The 22,607-nt window shown below is 40.2% G+C and overlaps 1 protein-coding gene across 2 annotated transcripts in view; it reads right to left on the bottom strand.

The window, feature by feature from the left end:
• LOC138424570 (uncharacterized) overlaps positions 1-16,491 on the bottom strand; it is a 404,438-nt gene extending 387,947 nt beyond the window's left edge. The window contains exon 1 of one of the 2 annotated variants that reach the window (XR_011250869.1): positions 16,346-16,433. Coding sequence is in view for 1 of the 2 variants with exons in the window: in XM_070289414.1 (XP_070145515.1) it covers positions 16,346-16,391 (46 nt within the window). In the remaining variant the exon portion in view is untranslated. Of the gene's footprint in view, positions 1-16,345 lie in introns of both variants that reach the window. The other variant, XM_070289414.1, reaches the window with a different exon arrangement.
• Positions 16,492-22,607: the final 6,116 nt, after the last annotated feature.

Genomic DNA, 22,607 nt, shown 5'->3' with positions numbered 1-22,607 from the left:
CAGAGACCTGAAATAACACTGTGTTATTCAAATGATCTAAAGTATTCTAAATGGGAAAAAAGAAGTATAGATATCACTATTGTGACAACCCTAAAGACGACATAGAACAAATTATTTGCTATTGAGTTTCTGCTTAATATTCAGAAGAAGCTTTTAAAGAGTTCCCTCATTACCCCCATCCTCCAAAATATAAAGAAGCTGAGTTTCACCACCTGTTATTGAGCTTCATTTTTAGGATTCTGTGTACAAAGGAGTTAAGATATCTTTTGTAGGAAAGGATGAGGTATGAATGATTATTAGGACATAGAAAGAAAAAATTTTTAAGAACAGCCTTCTCATACCCTACCTGCTGAATAGTACAGCTAAGTTAAGCTTGTTGTTGCCAGTAGTTAACATTCTGAAGCATTTAGAGCCCAGTCAAAAATTTTTCAAGTCGTTTCAAATTAAGCCATCTGCCATTTTCTTTCAAATTAAGCCATAGTCCTTAATCTATTTATTAGAAATTTTTACCTGACTCCAGAGCACTTGGTAGGCTTATATACTTCCTTGTGTTAGGTGGAGCCAGTGACTAGTTCTGACCAATAGCTTCCAAGCAGAAATGACGTATGTCACATCTGAGCTGTGCATTTAATTCCTGGAGTCATTCGCCAGAGATTTCATTTTCCCTTTGATCTGAAAACTGGCAATCCTCCAGATGATTTCTCTGTCATCCTGGATACAGAAATGAAGACAATCATGACAAGAAGCATCTGGCTAAGTGGTTATGGACATGAGATATAGGAGAGAAATAAACTTTTTTTGTTTTAGGTCACTGAGATTTGGGGGTTTGTTATAGCAGCATAACCCAACCCATGCTGATTGATATACTTGGATTTTCATAACTGCACAAGCTCTAACTCACTGGTAACTTCCTTCATTCATGAATACTGTTCCCTCTCACATCCTCTCTTCTCTCCTATTAATTCAATCACGGCACTAATTCAATCTAAAACTCTCTGCTGTACTGTGGTTAACAAATTTGATGTTGATAGGACACAGTAATTTATGGCCAGTATCTTAATTTATTTATTGGGCACTTTATTAACCTATACTCTTTGCAGCCTGTGCATTTTTAATGGGTTTATAGTGGGATTATTCATTTATCCCTGTGTGTGAAATGGGCCTTTCATAATTCACCTGTGGCATTACCAGATATTAATTATCAGGATCAGAATCTCACTAATAGAGATACTACTAATTGTGAAGATAAAATACATTCTCTTGTACTTTGCAAAATCCCTTGCCATCCCCAATAGCAGTGACAGCACATTTTATTAAATTTAGATTACTGGGTTGGAATCTAATTTAGATCTCTAACTTGGCTAACACTTCTCTGATATTATAAACAAGGAATAGAAAGGAGGAATATGATTGTGAATAAATAAATATTCATCCTAGTGATAAAATAATTTAAAGATATGTTTTTCTAGAATGCTAGTGTTCTAAAAGCAAAATTTAAATATCTATTCTAGGCTATTCTCAGGTTAGGTATATATCAGAGTTCTTAAATTACACGTCTTTAAATATTGAAAATATCTTTGGATAACAAGCAAAAATGGGTATTATTGAGATGATACAGAAAAGCTCACAGGATGTAAAAGAAGATTGAAAAAAAATGGCTTAAGATGTACAGGAAGTTCTAAAGGATCTTGGGAAAAGAATGTCTGATGTACTACTTTCTAAAATCTCTTGCATTTACTAGTTTTTTAAAAAATCTCCTTCAGTTCTTTGGTCCATAATCTCTCCATTCAATCCCTATATCATTCCTCAGAATTTATTTTTTAAGAGATCAGGTTGTACATAATTTCTCTGAAATATAGAAGACGTATTTAAAATCTTCTTTTATTTTCTGTGAATAATTCATCATGTGGAAGAAATTCTTCATCTTTCTTTATTTACTTTCCTTTCTTCCTTTTCTGTTGCAGATTTTCAAACATAGTTCCCGCCTTTCGGCTTATTTTTCATAGGAGTCACTACCTGCTTGAGACTATCATAGGGGACTTCCCTGATGGTCCAGTGGTTCAGAATCTGCCTGCCAGTGCAGGGAACATGGGGCTGATACCTGGTCCAGGAGGATCCCATATGCCACAGGGCAACTGAACCCATGCTTCACAACTATTGAGACTGTGCTCCACAAGAGAGGCCACTGCAATAAGAAGCCTGCACACCAAAGTGAAGAGTAGCCCCAACTAGCCACAACAAAGAAAGCCTACACACAGCCATAATAAGAAAATAAAATTAAAATTAAAATTAAAAATTACTACCTTTAACAAAGAGAGACTATCATGGGATTGATTTAGTAGGATACAGAAGAAACTACAGAGTTTAGAGCCCTCACTTTTATGGTGGTATTATTCAGCTCTCACAGCATTAAAAATGTTTAATAAACCACGTAAAGCTCAATGTCTAACAAAACATTCATTCATGAGTTTGTGAGCTGGCTGGAAAAGCTTTGCTTCAGCTGGACTTGCCTCCATGCTCCCTGGAAGGTTAATGTCTTCTGCATCTCACTCTAGGGCAGGGTAACGAGGAAGTAGCTACCCAGTGCATATTTTTCACATGGCAGGGACTTCCCTGGGGGCTCAGTGGTTAGGATTCTGTGCTTCCTAGGCAAGCAGTGCAGGTTCAACCCCTGGTCAGGGAACTAAGATCCCGCATGACACATGGATGAAAAAACACTTGCCTTTTTGTCATGGCAATCATAGAGATACAAGAGTGCTAACCAACGATGCATGCAAATTCCAAGCCCCTGTCTGCATCATATTTGCTCACTTTCCATTGTCAAAGCAATTCACATGACCACACCCAAAGTCAAGGAATGAGAAACAAACTCTGCCACCATAAGCCATGGAAGAGCATGGATATATTAGTATAATTCCACTGAAGGAGGGGGTAAATAATACCACAGTTTCCTTCAGCAAACTGCTATCCTGGCACCATTTTTCCTCACTGTTTTGGGCTCCATGTGGTCAGTGAGATTCACAGGAAAACCATTAGGTAAAAAGTTCTCTGGCTTTCGATCTGGCAATTACTGGTTTCCTCCCTTCCTTCTCCTTATACCCTTCCCCCATTACCTCTCTGTGTGTGAACTGTATCATGACAGGCAATAGAAATGGCATGTCAGTAAGTTTCCACCTTCAAATCTACCTTCCCCTCCTTTCGGTGGCTGGAATGAAGTCTTTTTAGAGGCATTTCCGATCTCTCCTTTGACCTATTTTTGGCCTAGATGCATCATTGTCCACATCTGTCAGATTTATGGCACATTAATCTCACATCCTTACCCAAGGATAATCTAAGGATCCATATCGCTACTCTCAGCAAGCTCCCACATCTCAGCCCGGAAGCCACAGCATCTGCCATGTGTGCGTCTTGCTTTACGGTTTGGGACGTGTCATTTTTCTTTGGTTTCATTGAATAAAGAGTTTTTTTCTTTTTCTTTTAAGTTTTGAGTGGGTTTTGAGGGTTAAAATGTTTTACTTTGGCATTTTTAAATGGAAGCCACAAGATTATATATTGAGTGTACAATCAAATTAGAAACCCCAAGACCTTTTTATATTTTGCTCTGTTCAGTCATGTCATCTGATACTATAGTTATACAGTAGAGCTTCTAGATTTAAGAGCATAGCTCTAAATTCATCCTTGTTAAATGATGTCTTGTTGAATTCAGCCTTGTCTGAAATTTTGAAGGATCCTGACCATGGCATCTAGCCCTTCCATCTTGCCATCATTCATAAATACAATCAACTTACTGTTAATGTGCTCATCTGATCACTGCTAAAATTATTGAATCAGGTGCAACTAAAGGCAGCCATTGCTACCTCTCCCACAGTCTGTCAGTCACCATGATCCATTTAACCTACATTTAGCCATCTTGTGTCCAGAGATAATCTTATATGTTTTGTCAAATGATTACTGAAAGTGCTTTTTTTTTAATCTGCTACATTCTCTGATCAACTAGAGTAGGGACCTGTTATGGTCTGAATATATCCCCCGAAAATTCATATGTTGAAATCCCAATGCCTATTTTGATGGTATTAGGAAGTGGGGCCCTTGGAAGGTGATTAATCATGAGAGTGGAGCCCTCATGAGTAGGATTATTTCCCTTATAAAAGAGGCCTGACAGAGCTCCCCAGTCCTTTCCACCTTGTGAAGATACATTAAGAAGTTGGCTACTCAAAAGAGGACCCTCAATTAACCACGCTGGAATGCTGGTTTCAGACTTCTAGTCTCCAGTACTGAAAGAAACCCAGTCTGTGGTACTTTACTATAGCAGCTGAAAGGACCAAGACAGGTGTTAATAATTTTAGAAGTCAAAAAAAAAATGACAAAGCAAAAGAAGCAGAAGAATAAAGAGTGGGAAGAGAACTGGGGGAGGAAGTCAGGAGGAAAAGGAAGAAGAGGAAGAAGTAGAGGAAGAAAATGAATATTTAAAGAATAATTAAGAACAATAAAGTGAATAAAGAAACTGATAATAAAATACAATGATAGAACAAAAGAGAATTGCAAAATATTTTAAATCCCATTCCCTATATTAAGAGAAGTAAACATCTAAACTAGAGTTACCAAAACTATTTTCTGCAGAACAAAATACTTAGTAGTGTCACAGCATAGAATAGATGCTTTAACTACAGAAATTCTCAGAGCCTTTAATGTGCTAATGTCTATTGCTAATCTCCAAGAGGGATATAGTACCCAGAACTGATGAGTATTTGATCAGGATCCCTTTTTACACTAGCCATCTTTCAGGACTACAGACTACATTTTGTGTAATATGAAATGCTGGCATAAAAATCCATTTTATTATTTAACCTATTTGGGGAGCCCTTGGAAATGCTCACCATATTCACCTTGATTTCACAAAAAGGAATTGCTTTAGTTTGATTTTCTTCATTGGAAAAAAGAAAGGTTAAACACTGCTTTGTGATATTTAGCTCCATAGACTGAGTCAAAATAAAATTCATACCGGAAATCAGACCTGAGTTAGAGAAAGTCAGCAGAAGAGAGATGAAAAAAAATGAAACTTGAAGGCAAGTCAATGCTCTGCCATTTACTGACCAGAGAACTTTGTTTTGGGCAAAGAATCCACCTCTGTGTGTTTTAATTTTCTCCTCTGCAAAATGGGGAAACATTCATCCTTCCTGGATCACAGGGGTGTTGTGGGTATCAAGGGAGATAATATCTATAAAAAATAAAGCACTTTCTAGCATAAATACATATTACTCAGGGAATGCCAATAGCTAAACCAAGAAAATGTCAGTAGCTTAACATAACAAAGATGTTTTTCATACTCAAGTCACAGTCCACTGCAGGTCACTGAGGTGGGTGGTTATGTTGACACTCTCCACTTAGTCATGTAGAGATCCTTTTCCATCTGGTGGTACTACTTTCCTCATCATGTGACTTCTCAGGTACTGTAGAACTGGACCAGAGGATGGAGGCTAAGAAATCATGGATGTTCTGAATGGGCCATCCCACGAACCAGAACACAAGACACATGGTGGCTGCAAAAACAGTTCAGACATGTTTCCAGGAAGAGGGGAGAAGCATATGCACTGGTGTTCACTGACACAAGGTAATGGTTAATAGATCAATAAAAGTAGAAAGATGGTAACCTACAGTGCCTTGCACCCTGCCAGCTCAAGGGCCTTTCTCTGTGAACCCAGCTAAATCTATGATCTAACTTAACTAAGACTGACTCAAAAGGGGGATTTCACATTTCAAGCTGACAAAGTATGATTTAAATCTATTCACTAAATAAAAAAGAATTTTTGAGTATTGAAAACCAGGCAGTGAAATCCTCATTAGAACTTTCTAATAATTAAGTAAACGCTAAAGTTCTCAGGAAAAAAAAAAAAATCCCCCTGCCTTCACAGTATGAGGTGCAGCATGCCTTAAGGTAATATGCCACTTTCAGAAAAGCTAAATAAGAAGCCCATTAACTGTTTCTAATAATATTTTATCTTGTTACAGAGATAGTAAATGTTCACTGTAGAAATGTTTAATATAGATAAGCAGCCATTATTCAAAAATAAATGCAATTAACATTTTCTTTTAATTATTTTGTATAATATGAAGGTTAGAGATTTAATGACTACTTCTCTGAAAAACATAAATGAAATATGCCTTCTCCAATCATCTGCTTTCTGCATAAGTTGATTTTTGCTCACTCTCTGGCAATTGTGGAGAAAGCCTTCTCACTACCCAGCTCAATCAACAGCAGTAACTTCACCTAGTAAATTGGTTATCTGTTGGCACATAATGAACTTCCCCCAAAATTAGTATCTTCAAGGACCAATAGCCATTTGTTACTGCTCATAACTATGTGGGTTGACTGGGCTCCGCTGAGTGATTCTTCTGTTTCCGGTGGTATTGACTGTGTCTACAGTTCTGCAGAGATTCAGATGGGCTGAAGTATTAAGAGGACTGACCCACAAGACTGGGAGCTGGAGCTGGATGTCAGCTGAAAGCTCAGTGTGAGCTGTTAATAGAGCACCTCAGTTCCCATCCACATGGGCACCTCCATGTGACGAGCTTGTCACAATGGAGAGTGAAGGTGAAGATATAAACTGTAGACTTCTAAAAGCCTGGCCTCAAAAGTTACATGGTGTCAGTTTTGTCATATTCTTTTAGTCAAAATAGATCACAGCTCAGATTTATTCAAGGGGGGCATAAATAGAAAAATATAATAATAATGTCACATTGCAAATAAACATAGGAGGGAAAATATTGCTATGGAATATTCTTTGGAAATACACTTTTCTACACGTTTATCAGGAGTTTCTTGCTCTAGTAGATACTTTTAAGGATCCCCCTCTCATTCAAAAAAGGTATATGGCTACAAGGCATATATACAAAGCTACAGCTGCCACCTCTTATGTCCAGAAACTTTTTCCAAGCCCTACAATCTTCCCTCTATTTCAAGCCTTCCCATTCTTTAAATTGGCTTTCCAGGACTTACATTAGACACTTCCTCTCTTCCTGGTCCTGTAACTAACAACTCATTGTAAGAGCAGAGGCCACTCTGGCACATCTCTCTGAGAGAAGATCAGACAATACAAGCATGATTGGAAGTAGAAGTCAAAGCATGTTGTTTATACATAGGATGTAGGTTTATCTGGATGATGTGGCAGGGGGAGGATGCATGATGAGGGAGTTAAGGTCATGTGGTTCTGTCACTGCAGAACATTGTGTCAGGAAAACAACTGGAGGTGGGAGGAGGGAGTTTTTTCTCAAAACACTGTATCTTCAAACTCACAGACATATACATACACATTCAGAAAACTACACACTCACACTCATATCCACTCACCACTCACACAACACACACACAGACACAAATATACACTCACACACATTCACGTAAGTACATACACCTACAAACATTTACATACATTCTCACAACCCCACACAAACTTTCACATAAACACACAAACAGTTCATATTCTTGTAATCACACATAGACATGCATATTTGCACGCATTCATCAGATTGCTTCCCCAAAGCCCAGTCTCCCAGTCCCTTAGCAGTTCTAGAAGGGAGCAAGAGGGCCCATGGTTTCCCTTGATCCCATTCTCCAAATTTTTAGCTTATAGATGGCCACAGTGCTTATAGACTGTGATCTTAAGATGAACCAGTGTGAAAGAAACACAATGAAGAGAATGTGATCAAAAGGAGTGGGGGCTATCTTTGTGCTTATTTCCACACCACCACCTGGCATGCACTCTCACATCCCCCCAGGCCCTCCTTCCTCCCCTTGGAACCTAAATATGCCTCTACTCAAAGCCCCATTTATCTAGGGGTGGGAGAGGTGGTCCAGGGGTCCTGGAACTTTCTCCAAAGACATGTTGATCAGTGATTTAGATCAAGCCTTCACAGCCCAGGGGAATGGATTCCAAGAAAAGATCATGCAACAGAGACTTTTCCATTGTGTGGATGTCAATTGTGGGCTTCAGAAAGCAGAAGGAAGCCAACTCTGGGAAGTATTTGCAGAGGTGAGAGGAAGAGGAGGTCAAGGTTACACTAGAGCAACGGGATGGAAAGTGAGTGGGAACTGATAGCTTTTCTAAAAATTCGCCAGCCCCTACCATTTTTAATATTTCTTTAGTATTGTGAAAATAAAAGGGTCAGAGGGAGATAAAGGTGAGCTTTTATCCAATTGAGGATACATACTGTTTTTGTGCCTTTGCACATTCATTTCATTTTAGTGTCAAAGAAAAACCAGCACGTCAAAATCCCATGCACACAGTTCATTTGTTTTATTGGGAAGGTTGAAGCAAAATCATTTGAAAAGACCACTACTTTCTATCATGATGCAAACGTCAACCTTTCAACTTCAGATGTAGCCTCCAAAAACATCAAAGTTGATTTTTTTTTTCTTTTTCAGTTAGGTGTACAATGACAAAGTTACCGATTTTAGGCTCCAAAAGAAAACCTCTGCCTCACGCTGACTTCTCATCATTGAAGGCTGTTAAGTCAGAGGTAAGAAAAGTAAGGAAAATGCAGAGTCAATTCTGGTCAGCCCAACAAATATTTACTGGGCATCTTCCATGCATTAGGCACTATGCTAGATGCTGGCAGTAATAAGGTGAATGAAAAAGATCTCTTTCCTTAAATGGTGTATTGCTCGGTAAGCCTGGAAGAAGGAAAGTGAGATATTATTAAATGATGAGGGAGCCACACGGTGTTGTGGGACCCCGAGGAGCACTTAGTGCTGCCCTGTAGAGAAGGCACAAGAGCTGAGAGATAGATAGTAAGAGAGACCTGTGTCATGCCTCAGTCGCACAGCGTTTGACTCTTTGCAACCCTGTGACTATAGTCAGCCAGGCTCCTCAGTCCATGGCATTTCTCAAGCAAGAATACTGCAGTGGGTTGCCATTTCTTCCCCTAGGGGATCTTCCCAGGGATCGAATTGTGCCTCTTAACTCTCTCCTGTACTGGCAGGCAGATTCTGGCTTCCCAGGTGGCCATAATGGTAAAGAACCTCCTGCTACTGCAGGAGACAAATGAGACTCAGGTTTGATCCCTGGGAAGGTTCCCTGGAGGAGGAAATGGCAACCCACTCTAGTATTTTTGCCTGGAGAATCCCATGGACAGAGAAGTGTGACAGGCTACAGTCCATAGGATTGCAGAAGTCAGACATGACTGAAGCGACTTAGCTCGCACACAGGCAGCTGGGAAGCTGACAAAAAAAAAAAAAAAAACGCCGCTGACAAGACAATAGAGTTAAGAAGAGGCCAAGACTTAAAACAGCAAAGTGTGTGCAGAGAACAAACCCTAAACCATCCAAAGCCTTCTGGGTAGTCAGTGTTAGTCAAGGAGCAGCAGGAGATGAGGTCGGGGAGGTGGGCAGGAGGAGGGGCACCTCCACGTGTTTGTAAGGAGCTTACACTTACCCGGAGGTAGCCCAAGACAGAGGGCTCACTGGCCAGATTTGCATTTTAAATAGAGTCCCTCAGGCAGCGGCTAAGAGGATAAATAGGAAGAGGGTGAGACCTGAGGCGGGGACCAGGTGGTAGGCTGGTTTGATAGCACCGACAAGAAATGATAGGGTTGGAGCCAGAACAGCATTTGCAGGATTAGAAATGAGGAAATGGCCTTGGAAAATATTTAGGGCAAAAAAAAAAAAAAAACAGCATGTTTTTAATTAGGCATGGGAAAGAGAAGAGAAGGTATCTCAGGGGGTTGATCAATTAATTAAGAGAGGGGCTCTAGAAGGAGAAGCAAGATTTAGGGAAATTTGAGGAGGTGGGTTTGGGAAATATGATGATAAGGAGTCTGGGAGAGGCCAACTGGAGAAACCCAAAATTCAAAGCTGCCAAGACAGGTCAGGAGGAAATAAAAGAGTCTTAGAAATTAGAATCTAGGATGGATGAAAATCTTCCAGGGTGGATGAGACAGAAATCAATAGAATTATATCAGTGGCCTATATTCAAGCAGCATGGGTTAGAAGTGTGTGCTTGTTATAGAATGTTGTATATGTGTAGAAGCTTGGTACTGAACAGTCTTGGGTGTTGGGTGAAAGCCCAGAAATTACATTTCTAACCAGAGAAATTATGGTGCCTGAGGTCAGGTGGCCAATCCAATCTTATGGTTTCTTTTCCTGGCCAATCGCCTTTCTCCCTTCCTCAGATCATCCCATGAGTGGCAAAACAATGGCAGCTGGATATTTGCAGTCTCTGTGAAGCCTGCCCCAGGATCTGGGTTGGGCTCTAAAGCTACCACATTGTAAAAGTCTGTCCCTGCCCTGGTGGGGTTGAGCTTTCTCTTGTTGGCTGGTTGCTATTTTATCCCTTTGCTTGCCTATTTACCACAGCCAAGCTAGATCTAAGTCTTTTATTTTTCTACCCCCTACAAACCAGCCATAATTTCTGCCTCACCTACAAGAATCAAGATCCCCCTTCTTTTGGCTTTTTAAATGTTTTGTGCTTTATTTTTGTGGCCTGAAAGTTTCTACAGGCCTTATAGGAAGGCCGTTTTTGGTGAGGCAAGACAAGGAGCTACAAGACCCTTGCTACTTAATATAAGACAAAGAATAGACATTAGCCCTCTCTTTAGCCTTCCTGACCCCTGCCTCTAAGCTGAGGTTCCAAGGCTACTTCTCCTCTCTGCTTCCCCATTCTCCAAGGTCATCCCTTCTACCCCCTAAATGAAAAGAAAGGATAAACTTTCTATTTACAGCCTAAACTTGGACATCATTAGAGGCTGTGGTTGTCCCGAAAGAACTAGTTTCACCTTCATTCATTCATTCATCCACACAGTTAATTCATATTGAGAAGCCACCATGTTCCCTGCATCTGGTTATAGTTCAGGGAATGTGGCAATGGACATAGGCAGACAAAAATTCCTGCCTTCATGGAGTTTTTGTTCGAGTAAACTTTAGCTCACTGCCTAGTAACTCCGCACTAACACACAGAGGGAACCAAGCAGACTCTTAAGAGCCCACGTGCACTGCTCTCTCACTCTCCCTGCTAAGTGCGCTGGCCCTCCCTGTCCTTTTTGCCTCACTTCAGATGGGCTGCAGCTACATCCTATTACCCTTGTTTTGTCAGCTTTTGTTTAAGGAAAGCAAACACGAGACATATCTGGGAGAGCAAAGGAACTCACTGGTGACTTCTGCAGTAAAAAGTGGCAGAAGTGCAAAAGTTTTTATTCTAAAAATTGAGTTCAATTTACAAACCATGTTGGTTGATATGCTGTAATATACACCAACTTGGCACCACCTGAGGAGGAGCAGGATTAAAGCACAAAGTCTGCTTCTGGAGACTAGGGACAAACAGCAGTATGGCCTAGTGGGCTCTTGGTGGGGGAGGGACAGGGAGGGGGAGTAGGAGGAAGAGAGGGATCCAAACTCAGCTTCTACTACAGAAGGTACCATATAGCTTGTTGATCACATTTCTCTGCTTCCCCATAGTAAATTTATATATTCACACTCTTGCTGGGGCGCAGTATGCTTCCCTGCCCCTGGATGTTGGCTTGACCCTAAGACTTCCTTTGACCAACAGGATGTGGGTGGACATGACTCTAGCAGATGTAGAAAGGTGCCTGCATAGTTTGACTTGGACATCTGTGCATCTGCCAAAGCCAAGAGAAGCACATGCCCTGGCTAGCTACCATCCTTCCCACCTCTGTGCAAGAGCTACACACATGGGGTAAAGCCAAACCCCCAATGACCCATGGACCCATGAGCAAGAAAGATAAGAATTTTTGTTTAAGCCGCTAAGTTTTTTGAGGTTGTGTTTAATGCATCATTATTGCGACACTAGCTTAGTGATATACACTGCTGACATGCTTTCACACCAAAGGGTTCCTGTGAGTATCCCATGAACATTAGTTTGCTGCATATATCAATGGCAAAAGGCATCTACATTCTTGTTGGTTCAGCCACCTCTTTCCACCTAAGAGGCTCCCACACAGGACATTCTAGAGCTAAGGGTCCTCCAGCTCTCTGGCCCCATCACAGGCTTCATTCAGGTTTAATGAACTGTTCATCTATTTGTCTAATGTCACTATTTTCCCCAACTCGGCTGTATGGTACCTGGACTGTCTAGGAAAACCCATTACCTCTATTAGCTTGCCAATAGCGAATCAGTAGAATTGCATGTTCCTTAATTGATAGAATACACTCCCCTCCTCCTGATAGATTACCCTGGTCTAACAGCTCCAAGACCGATTCCCCAGTGTCTGACTACTATGCAATCCGGAGCAATCGGTTTATACTTTCAGTAATAAATCCTAGCCTATCAATATATAATAGCTCTTCATAATCAACATCCACATATTCCGTCTGGGTTTAGAAGCAACCACCAGCCATTTTTTAACATGCCCATAATTAGCAGTGGCCAGATGATATTTGTGCATCTGAGCATGATCCTCTTTCCTTGTCCAATAATGATAACACATTTTACATAAATTCAAACTGATTTAATTCCCTTGTCGGGGTATGGAGATATAAATATATTTATGCATGCGTAATGTTCTGTAAATTAAAATAGTTCAGCTGACCTCAGTGCTGCGGTGAGAGAATCCAGCCCAACCTCTCCAAGAGGCTGACTGTGGGCTGGCGCAAAGGAACTGCTTATGCAGATCAGCAAAGATGACCAGCTAGGGGAAGTGATGCACATCATTTGTTAAATACCCATTGACCTAAGTGTGCCCTGCAAGCTTGTGAAGAGCTCATCTCCATCTAAGAGCAACCAGTCTTAGACCAAAATGCATAGCCTGTTGCTGTTTAACACTTAAAGGGTACTGACATAGTGGGCAACCTTTAGGGGAAAGAAAAGCCATTTACTAACGGCCAGAGGAGGGCAGTGGGATGGGCATCACGTGCTAAAGACACATCCCTTCAATGCCTCTTGCTGGAGAGTTTGCCAGCCACAAGGACAAGAGTGTCCCCTTGCTTCTTATAAATTAAATGTCACAAAAGAAAGCCGGTGAAAGGAAGGGAAGAAAAAGTGCCCTAAACAAGGTAATAAAACTATAAACTTAATGAGGGCCAGTTTAGCGCTTTGCAGTCTCTCTACTTTACAACATGCCCTTATGAGCCAGCCTGTCAGGATAATGTAATTGAGAACTTGCTATAAAACATATGTTTAATGGAGCCAGGAGCCAAGGAAAACACTGTGTAATTGTAATAAGCAGCCTGGTAAGTAAAATGATATCTTTTAAAGGTTAAAATAGAGTTGCTTTCAGAACTGGGCCAGGCTGCTTCTTCAAATATTGCTTCGCTAATGATTTCTTCACTTCACTTACAAAATGCATCTCTGAGGAGATTTGTTACAAATGTGATCCCTGCCTGGGAAGTAAACTGCTCACCATACAGAAGGCTTGGGCATTTATTCTCCAGTTTTATATAACTCGGAGAATGATGTTAAAATTGGCAAATGCATCTGAGGCACACCAGGCCATAGAATTTTTTTTTAATCCACTCATTGTCCAATGCAGTTCAACTTGAAAGAGATACAACAGAGAAAAGATTGATCCTTTGTGGCCTATTCTCTTTCCAGAAGGTAAAAGCAATTCCCATCAACAGAGCCCAGTGCTCCATGGGGTCATCTCTATTCTGCTCTAGGGAATGCATTGCTCATCAGGGCATGAATATTTTTTAAAATAAGAAAGAAAAGAGGAAAATGAAAACTGATTCTGGGAGCTGGAAGACCCCACCTGTTAAAGGCCCATCCCTGATCCAAACCTACTACTTGCTGACCAGGATCTCAAACAGTCTCCTTCGGGGAACTGAGAGATGAGATTTCTCAATAGTGACCTTTGAGATTGATGCTTCTTAGGCTTTTAAAGTTGGCATTTTCAAATTACACTCAAATCCACTCATCCCGCACAGTTCCACTGGATGTTGTTTATTGTGCGAGGGAGTAAGGGGCTAGGGAACTTCATAACTGGCTCCTGCTAAGAAGACCCAAGGAGACATCACAGTTCCCCCAGTGAACTACTGATTGACTCTCCAGGAGACTCTGGGTACTGGAGATTCTGGAACTGAGTTAAAGCAACTGTATAAATGGTACCACAGAAGTGGTTAACCTAGCAAATCTCTAAATCACTTCCAGCTTTAATGAACTCGGATTTAGTTTAATAACAGAATTATATGGCAGACAGATTGCTAAATGACCCTCAATATCTGTCTTCCCTCTTCTACAGTAGCAAAATTCGTAGGTTTTAGCTCACATAGTTGCTCAGAATAAAGACTACACTCCTTGACCTTCTTTACAGATAATTGTGGAAATAGGAATAAGTTGTGGCTAAAGAGACATAAGCAGATGTGTCATATGTCAACCTCAAGACAATTTGCATATGTTCTTTCCAATTTCATCTGTACTGCCTAGAAGACTGATACAATGGCTGGCGCTCTTGCTGTTACTTTGGACCGTAAGGTTGAAGGTTACACTTAGAGATAGTAGACCAGAGAGCTGAAAGGGTACTGTACTCTGAGTTTTTCATCTAGCCAAATCCCCGTATCAGCCCTGGAATTGCCTACTTCCATACTTCCATGCACAAGAGAAACAAGCTACCGTATTTCAGTCATTTAAGTCACTGTTGTTTGGGGCTGTCTTACTTATAGATGGTCTATGCATTGCATGCAACATGTAATTAATTAACTAAATTATTATTTCCAGAAATATTGACAATATGTATGCATAATAGTCATTCAACCACATGGTATTTTGAAAACATAAAATCACTATGTCATTTTAAGGATTACTTAAAATCCTCTAACAGTTCCTATGACATATAGAGTAAAATTTAAGCATCTCCCCTGCCCCATGAGGACTATGAAATCATGTCTGATCACTTCTTGTACCTTTCTCCATCAGAGTCCAGAGTTGCCCCAACCACATATGTCTTCTTTCTGGAAACTGTCAAACTCATTCTAGCCTTGGGGGTTTTATAGTTACTATTTGCTCTTCCTGAAACACCCTTAGCCAGCTCCTTGCATGGCTGATTTGCTCCTATTCAGGTTTCCATCCAAATGTCACCGTTCAGAGAAATCCTCCTTAACCAACCTCTCTAAAATGATTTTACACACACACACACACACACACACACACACACACACACTCACAGCATACAAAGTAATCCCCCACTCATGGCACTATAAAATACACTGAGAGGTTCTTTAAAGTGCTGAGATGCTCTTTTTTTATTGAACCTCTTCTCCAGGTAGAGTATGAAACCCATGAAAACAAAGACAAAACTGCATTGTATCCAAGAGCCTAGAAAAATATCCGGCACTTAGCAATCATCAGGTAAATACTGATTAAATAAATGAGTGATCCAGAACTCTATGCTTGGAATGGCAGAGGGATGAGTGGGTAAAAATTAAGTTATACATATAGTTTGGTCCAAATAAGAGTGCAGATATGATAACAGAGGCTCACAAAACCTTGGACACAGATTGCCTTGGAAATCAGAGCATTTACTATATGCCAGCAATGGCAACCCACTCCAGTACTCTTGCCTGGAAAATCCCTTGTATGGAGGCGCCTGGTAGGCTGCAGTCCATGGGGTCACGAAGAGTCGGACACGATTGAGCGACTTCACTTTTCACTTGAATGCATTGGAGAAGGAAATGGCAACCCACTCTAGTGTTCTTGCCTGGAGAATCCCAGGGACGGGGGAGCTTTGTGGGCTGCCGTCTGTGGGGTCGCACAGAGTCGGACACGACTGAAGCGACTTAGCAGCAGCAGCAGCAGCACTGTTCTAGGCAATGTACTTATATTTACCCATTCAGTCTTCACAATGACATTATGAGTCACATGATGTTATTTTCACTTTACAAACAAGGGCACTGAGGTCAGAGAGGCTAAATAGTTTACCCAAGGTCACAGAACTGATAAGAGGCAGAGTTAGAACAAAAACCCAAGAAGTCTGGGGCCTGAGCCTGTGTTCCTGAACCTCCCCAGATGGTCTTATTGGAGAGGGGTTTTGTTCAGAAATTATAAACAGAACACAAAAGGTAAACAAACAATTCAAATTCCTTCTCATTCTCCACTCCCAACCATCACTACTCCTTCTCTGCTTTAAATGTGAGCCAAACCTGGCAAAAAATCACAAAATTGGGACGTCAGTTTGGAGATGGCTGCATAGGAAAATGGAAGGATGTGTAACCAGACTTAACGGAGGGACAAATGAAGGGTAAAAAGTGAATGAAGGGAAAGCAGGAGTCCAGAGGCAGGTCAAGTTAGGCCAAGAGAAATGAAATCAAAGGCAAGCGGGCAACCAAAGAGAGTAACAGGTAGGACTTCCAAAAGCTTTCTCTTACAGCCTGAGAGCTAATGATCAAACAACATCAGCTTACTGTGAGGACGGGCTCTGTGCTCAGAGGCCAGCAGCCCCTTTACCATCCTGGTCAGGGCTGTATGATCTTGCTCGGCTCACTGTGGCCATCAGCTTAGCAGACCTGCTGTCTTCCATCTCTCAGTAATGAGATTCCTTCTCTTTATAAAGACAGCAACTGCTTAGCCTCACAATATGTGTGCAACATTGAACCAATGTTTATTAAATATTTACTCTGCTGTGTTGACATGGAAGTTACAAAGATGAGAAGATACAATCCTCACTCTACAAGATCTTACAATTTCCCATGAAGAACAGACCTGCATGTTCATAATACAACAAGGCATTATCTTCTATTAATTCAACAAACCTTTATTGATCATCGATTATCTGCCAGGTATTAGGTGTAGAGCAGAAAACAGAGTTACAAAGTCACATGAATACCAGAGTCAAGCAGGAGTGCATTCACCTGCCCAAAGGGACTAGGTGTATTAATTTAAGTAGTTGGGTTCTCAGGATGGGGAGGGGGCTGGGGCAACCTGGAGACGCTTAGTCTTGTAAACAGGTCAGACACTCTTAAGCTCCATTTAAGTTTTCTATCCAGGAATGCAGATCCAGTGTTTCCAGATCTGATTTTGCAGAAGTATCCAAAACTCAGAATTTCTCTATGAAATCTTCCAATGTGTAAATGTTGCAGCTAACTCAAAATATTTTTAATAACTTACAGCCCAACAAAGCAACTCTGCTATCATGTTGCGATCTTCTGGAAACATCCATAGTGCAGAATCTTGTTAGGCATGGCTGACCATGTCACACATTGCAACTTCACCTGACCCCAGTCACCTCTTCTGTTATTCCTCACTCTCTGGCCCCTCACCTTCCACAGACCCTTCTCAATGGCTTTTCCCCAGTTCAGCGGTCTCCTTCTCCCAACAACCTCTTTGCTCCACCCCTTCACTCTCCATCCTTCATTCTTAGCCAAACTGTCTCTGTTTCCTTCCAAAGAACATGGTGCAAAAGCCTTAACCACAGCCCTCATAAATCTTTCCTACATTTCATCATCCCAGTCTTTTCCATTACTATTTTCTCACTCGGAAGAGGGGAGTAAAAAACTAATTTTTCAGAATTCAACACATCTGGTTAGGGAGAAATGAAAGCATGTAATCCACCGATCTGTACTTAATAAGATAGGGCTCATGGCTCTTTGCATGTGTTCTTCTCTCTCCATTAGCAACTTTATTGCCCCATGAAGCCAGGTCTATTCTGGTAGAAATAGAGATTTTCAATTTTTACCTATTTTCTTCCTTAGATTTGATGCTGATTCCGTTGAAGTTGGGAGACCCTGAACCAGACTTCTTTCTAGGACTGCAGTGCATCACAAGATAAAAGGTCAGTGTTCATTGTAAGCAATAGTAAAATACATGTTTTAAATTACATATATGCATGGTTTAATCGCTAAGTCATGTCCAACTCTTTCGCAACGCCATGGACTGTAGGCTGCCAGGATCCTCTGTCCACAGGATTTCCCAGGCAAGAATACTGGAGTGGGTTGCCATTTCCATCTCCAGGGGATCTTTCTGACCCAGGAATCAAACCTGTGTCTCCGCATTGCAGGTAGATTCTTTACCACTGACCCACCAGGGAAGCCCTGCATGCATGTGCTGGTTTATGTACGTGTGTGTGTGTGTGTGTGTGTGTATGTGTGGAGAGAAAGAAAGAAAGAAAAAAAAAACCTTATAAGTGAAAATTCTAAAAAGATATACTAGAGATGAATGGATAAGAAAGCTGCGGTACATATACACAATGGAGTATTACTCAGCCATAGAAAAGACTACATTTGAATCAGTTCCAATGAGGTGGATGAAATTGGAACTGATTATACAGAGTGAAGTAAGCCAGAAAGAAAAACACCAATACATATACTAACGCATATATATGGAATTTAGAAAGATGGTAATGATAACCCTGCATGCAAGACAGCAAAAGAGACACAGATGTATAGAACAGTCTTTTGGACTCTGTGGGAGAGGGCAAGAGTGGGGTGATTTGGGATAATGGCATTGAAACATGTATAATATCATATGTGAAATAAATAGCCAGTCCAGGTTCGATGCATGATACAGGGTGCTCGGGGCTGGTGAACTGGGATGACCCAGAGGGATGGTATGGGGAGGGAGGTGGGAGGGGAGTTCAGGATGGGGAACACGTGTACACCAGTGGCAGATTCATGTTGATGTATGGCAAAACCAATACAATATTGTAAAGTAATTAGCCTCCAATTAAAATAAATAAATTTAAATTTTAAAAAAAGATCTGCTGGAAAAAAATAACTTCCATAGGTTTCTTATCAAAAACTCACAAGGTGTTTTTATTTTTTCTGAAACTTAAGCCTTTGTTGCAAAGATATGAAACATCATAAAAACAATTGCAGGTGACTAGCTAGTCTTTTGTTATATCTCTAAACATAAGACAAACAATAATGTGGGTTTTTTCTCTTAAGAAAAAAAAGGAGCTCAGTATTAGTCATAGTAAACCTCAACATATGGGAATAGGTGCAGGATGGGGAGTGGGGAAGGGAAGTCCACTCTTCACAGGTTTTTGAAACTTTAAAACTGAAAAAAATATGTATCACTGCTTTCTGTATAAGCACATAATGTAAAATTTCATCAACCGCAATATTTTAAAAGACAGAAATCATGAGATATATCATATCTAAATGGAAATATCATCTAAGGAAGGCACCATTCATCAACATCACTTTGAAATGCAGTGGAGGATGTGATGGCATTATGTAGATCTCAAATATCTATGGGTGAATGAAACTGGGTAACCTTAGCAACCCCAGGTACATCCGTGCAGCTATAAATCAAATGTCAGCTCTCTGAGCTATGCACAAAATAAAGAAATAATTCTTTGAAATATTCATAACACTATGCAGTGTATTATTTTGTAAGCCTGTCCCCATTATGCAGTTTTGAATCTAACTAAAAAAAAAAATAGACATAACATTTGCATAATATGCTACCCCCACCTCCCCTCCCACCCACCTACCAACTGACATCCACAGGAGCTTCTAGAAACAAGCAGACCTGTACTATATACTAATGGCCACAGCAGAACTCTGGTTCTGTGTGTGAGAAGGAAAGGGAATTTTATACACAGGCAGCTAGTCTGACAGCAACCCAAATGGTTTCATATTGATTATTCCATTAAAAAAATAACAACTAAATAAGATATGAGAATTTTGGTAAAAGTGTCATGATATAGGTATGTTTTTGTACACGTGAAAGTAATGTATTCAATATTTCACCCTCTGAAACTGGAAGAGATTTGCTTTAAAAACAAATTCTTGCTGGCAAGAAAAAAATACTAGTCTTCTAATCGGGGATAACTTGTCAATACAGAATTGGAACAGGCAGCCCAAACCAAAGTCTTTCATTTCATTTACATTTAAGATTTTTCTTTGATAATTTAGTTTGTTTGGAGAAACAGTATATTTTTTGTGTAAATACACTTGCTAGTACCTCATATTTTAAATTCTCTCTGCCTGTTCCTGGAACTGACACTGCAGTGCCTGATATCATAATACCTGTGATGGATTCCAAGGTCCATCAAATGATAATAGCTGTGACATAGGACTCAGTACAATTCTAAACCACGCACATGTAAATATGCTGATGCTACATAAAGAAGACTGAAATACTCAGGTTGACTAATTGTTTTGCTGTAAAACTTTTATAAGCACATTCAGCTTAAAATATCCAATAGGGCTAACCAAGTGAGTCATCTTGATACATTTAAGTGGCTGCTCTAGGAAATAACAGGGCTATTCATATACAATTACATAACTGTCATTTTACAAATGAGTTCTCTTCACTTTAAATGCTTCAGAAGTGGCACCACAAGGACAAGGGGTTTAAACCAAGAATTAAACAAGCCATTCTAAGGGAAATCATCTTGTTTACCCTCAATCTATTTTTTTACAAGTTACTGTCCTCTTCAAGCTGTATTAATTGTTCTGGACCTATAGCACATGCTTCAATGAAAATAAATTACTTTATTTCTATTACACCACTAATGGCTGTGTGACTTAATTTCATTAGCCCAAACCTGTTGAGAGTATTCAGATTTCCATTGCAGGACGCACTTAAAATGAAAAGATTCTTTCGATTCTCAATTAACGGAATCGTTCTCTTTCAACTGAAATGAATGTTATTGAAACCAATTAGCATAGACTGGAAAATCTCTCGCTAATGAGGGGAGTGTGGGTGAGTAAACAGCAATGAAAAGATAAAATTAGAGGAGAGCCTCTTCTCGTTGGCCTGAATAATTACATGCTTAGTTGCCTAATTGTCTGGTGAAAAGCGCCGCGGTGATAGTAACAGATTGCCATGTTCATTAGGCAGCAAAAGGCCACCTGCTGCTAAGCTTCATTTTCCTGCAGTCGATATACACGTGTTTATCCCTGGGGATTGATATTTGGACACAACACTAGCTGGGAAAAGCAAATGAGCTTGCCAATATGCTGCAATATTGTGTCCTTTATGCCAAGATACAGAAGCTTAATATGTCAAATAGAATGAATAAAAACCAACAGTGATAACGAAGTTTATGAGGAAACTGACCTTAGAACGGGCCCAGTGTAGGACTCTAAACTGTGTCGAGTTCAACCTTTCAATACAGATGTTCCTTTCTGGCCTGAGCGGCTCCAAATTATATAGTACAAAAGATAAATTACAACGGTTAGGGCCTCAGCAATATTTTAGACAATGGTGTAATGAAAGCATGCAATGTAACTGTTAAAATTGAAAACAAATGTTCAGTCCTAAAAGCAAAAGAAGTGTGTGAGAGGAAAGGCATTGTTCTAGTGCCTCTCTGTAGACAGAAGATCAAAGAAGGGCCCCTTCATTCACCATCTACACTTCCTTCACATCCCTTCATTTCTTCAGACTATTTCTTCACAGTTGTTTTCACATGTCCTCTAGCCCATCAACATTTTATCTTGCACACCATCAACTTTCCCTCTACCATCACACCAGCTCTGATTGCCTATGATTCTGAGCATCAAGAAAAGCACAGACTTTAACATCAAACTTCTTTTGTAGGCCATTCTCATTTCATCCTTGGAAATGTTGAAAGGAGTTTCAATATCCTAAATGATGCTCTTGATAAAATGGACATTTTCTTTAAAAATCAGCTCTGGGAAATTGATAAGAAACCTGTCTAAGCTCATATAACAGTGCCCCCTGTCAGATGGAGATGATTAATTGAGATATCAGGCTCCTAGATGGTCAGGAGTCCAGAAACACACATGCTCAGACCTTCAACTGGATGGGATATAGATGTGTTTACCTTCTCATGCTTTCAAAATCTGTTTACGTTCCTTGCCAGCATTCAAAAATCAGGAGACTTGACATAAACAGCTACATTATCTGGCTTCTCTTTAAAATGTGAGGACCTGGAAAGCTGACAACAATCAACAGGATAATACTGGCCATGAGCGTTCAGTTTGCCACAGTCTCCACCACTCCTTATATATGGAGGCAGAGCACCAGCTGCCATTTGTTATTTTTCTTACAGTATTGTTTCTCTTATAAACATTCAACAAGTTCCTAACACCCATCTTTTCCAAATGTGAGGAAAATAGATCAAGAAGGCCACAAATCTTTCAAGAAATAGTCTTCTTAGAGCTGGTCTGCTTCAGTCATGCTGTTACTCATCTTGCTTAAAGACAAGTTAGAATTCATTTTGTGATTATAAATGCAGTCCTACCCCTTATTTTCCAAAAGAAAAGAAGAAATTGAGGATTTAAAGGGAAGGGAAGTTTTCAAGATTCACTCAGTAACAGAGCTGGACTAGAATTCATGGCCTCCAACAATAATCTTCTCCCTATACTGGGCTACCTCTGTCATGTAAAAATGCAGAATAATTTCTGAGCATTGAAAGACATCGATACTATCCCTAGAAGAGAGAAGAATCTGAAAGAGAATGTATATCTGAACCACTGTGCTGTACACCTAAAACTAACAAGACATTGTAATTAAACTATACTTCAATTAAAAATATATTTTTAAAAAAGTCATGTATCCTATCCTCAAGAAGTATGTCACGATGCATGGATTGAAAAATAACAAAAATACAAGACAATCCAAGATACATATACATGATTGCTTCATAGATTGCTATAATGAGATACATAGTACAGGCATCGCAGGAGGTGTGAAAACAGGCCAAGTGGAGAGGTGGGAAGCAAGAAACTCCATGTGAAGTGGGGGCTCCAAATT

This window comes from Ovis canadensis, chromosome 1 (genome assembly GCF_042477335.2).
Source record: "Ovis canadensis isolate MfBH-ARS-UI-01 breed Bighorn chromosome 1, ARS-UI_OviCan_v2, whole genome shotgun sequence".
Classification (NCBI taxonomy): domain Eukaryota; kingdom Metazoa; phylum Chordata; class Mammalia; order Artiodactyla; family Bovidae; genus Ovis; species Ovis canadensis.
Note: the sequence above shows the minus strand (reverse complement) of the source record. Positions and strands in the feature narration are given on the sequence as shown.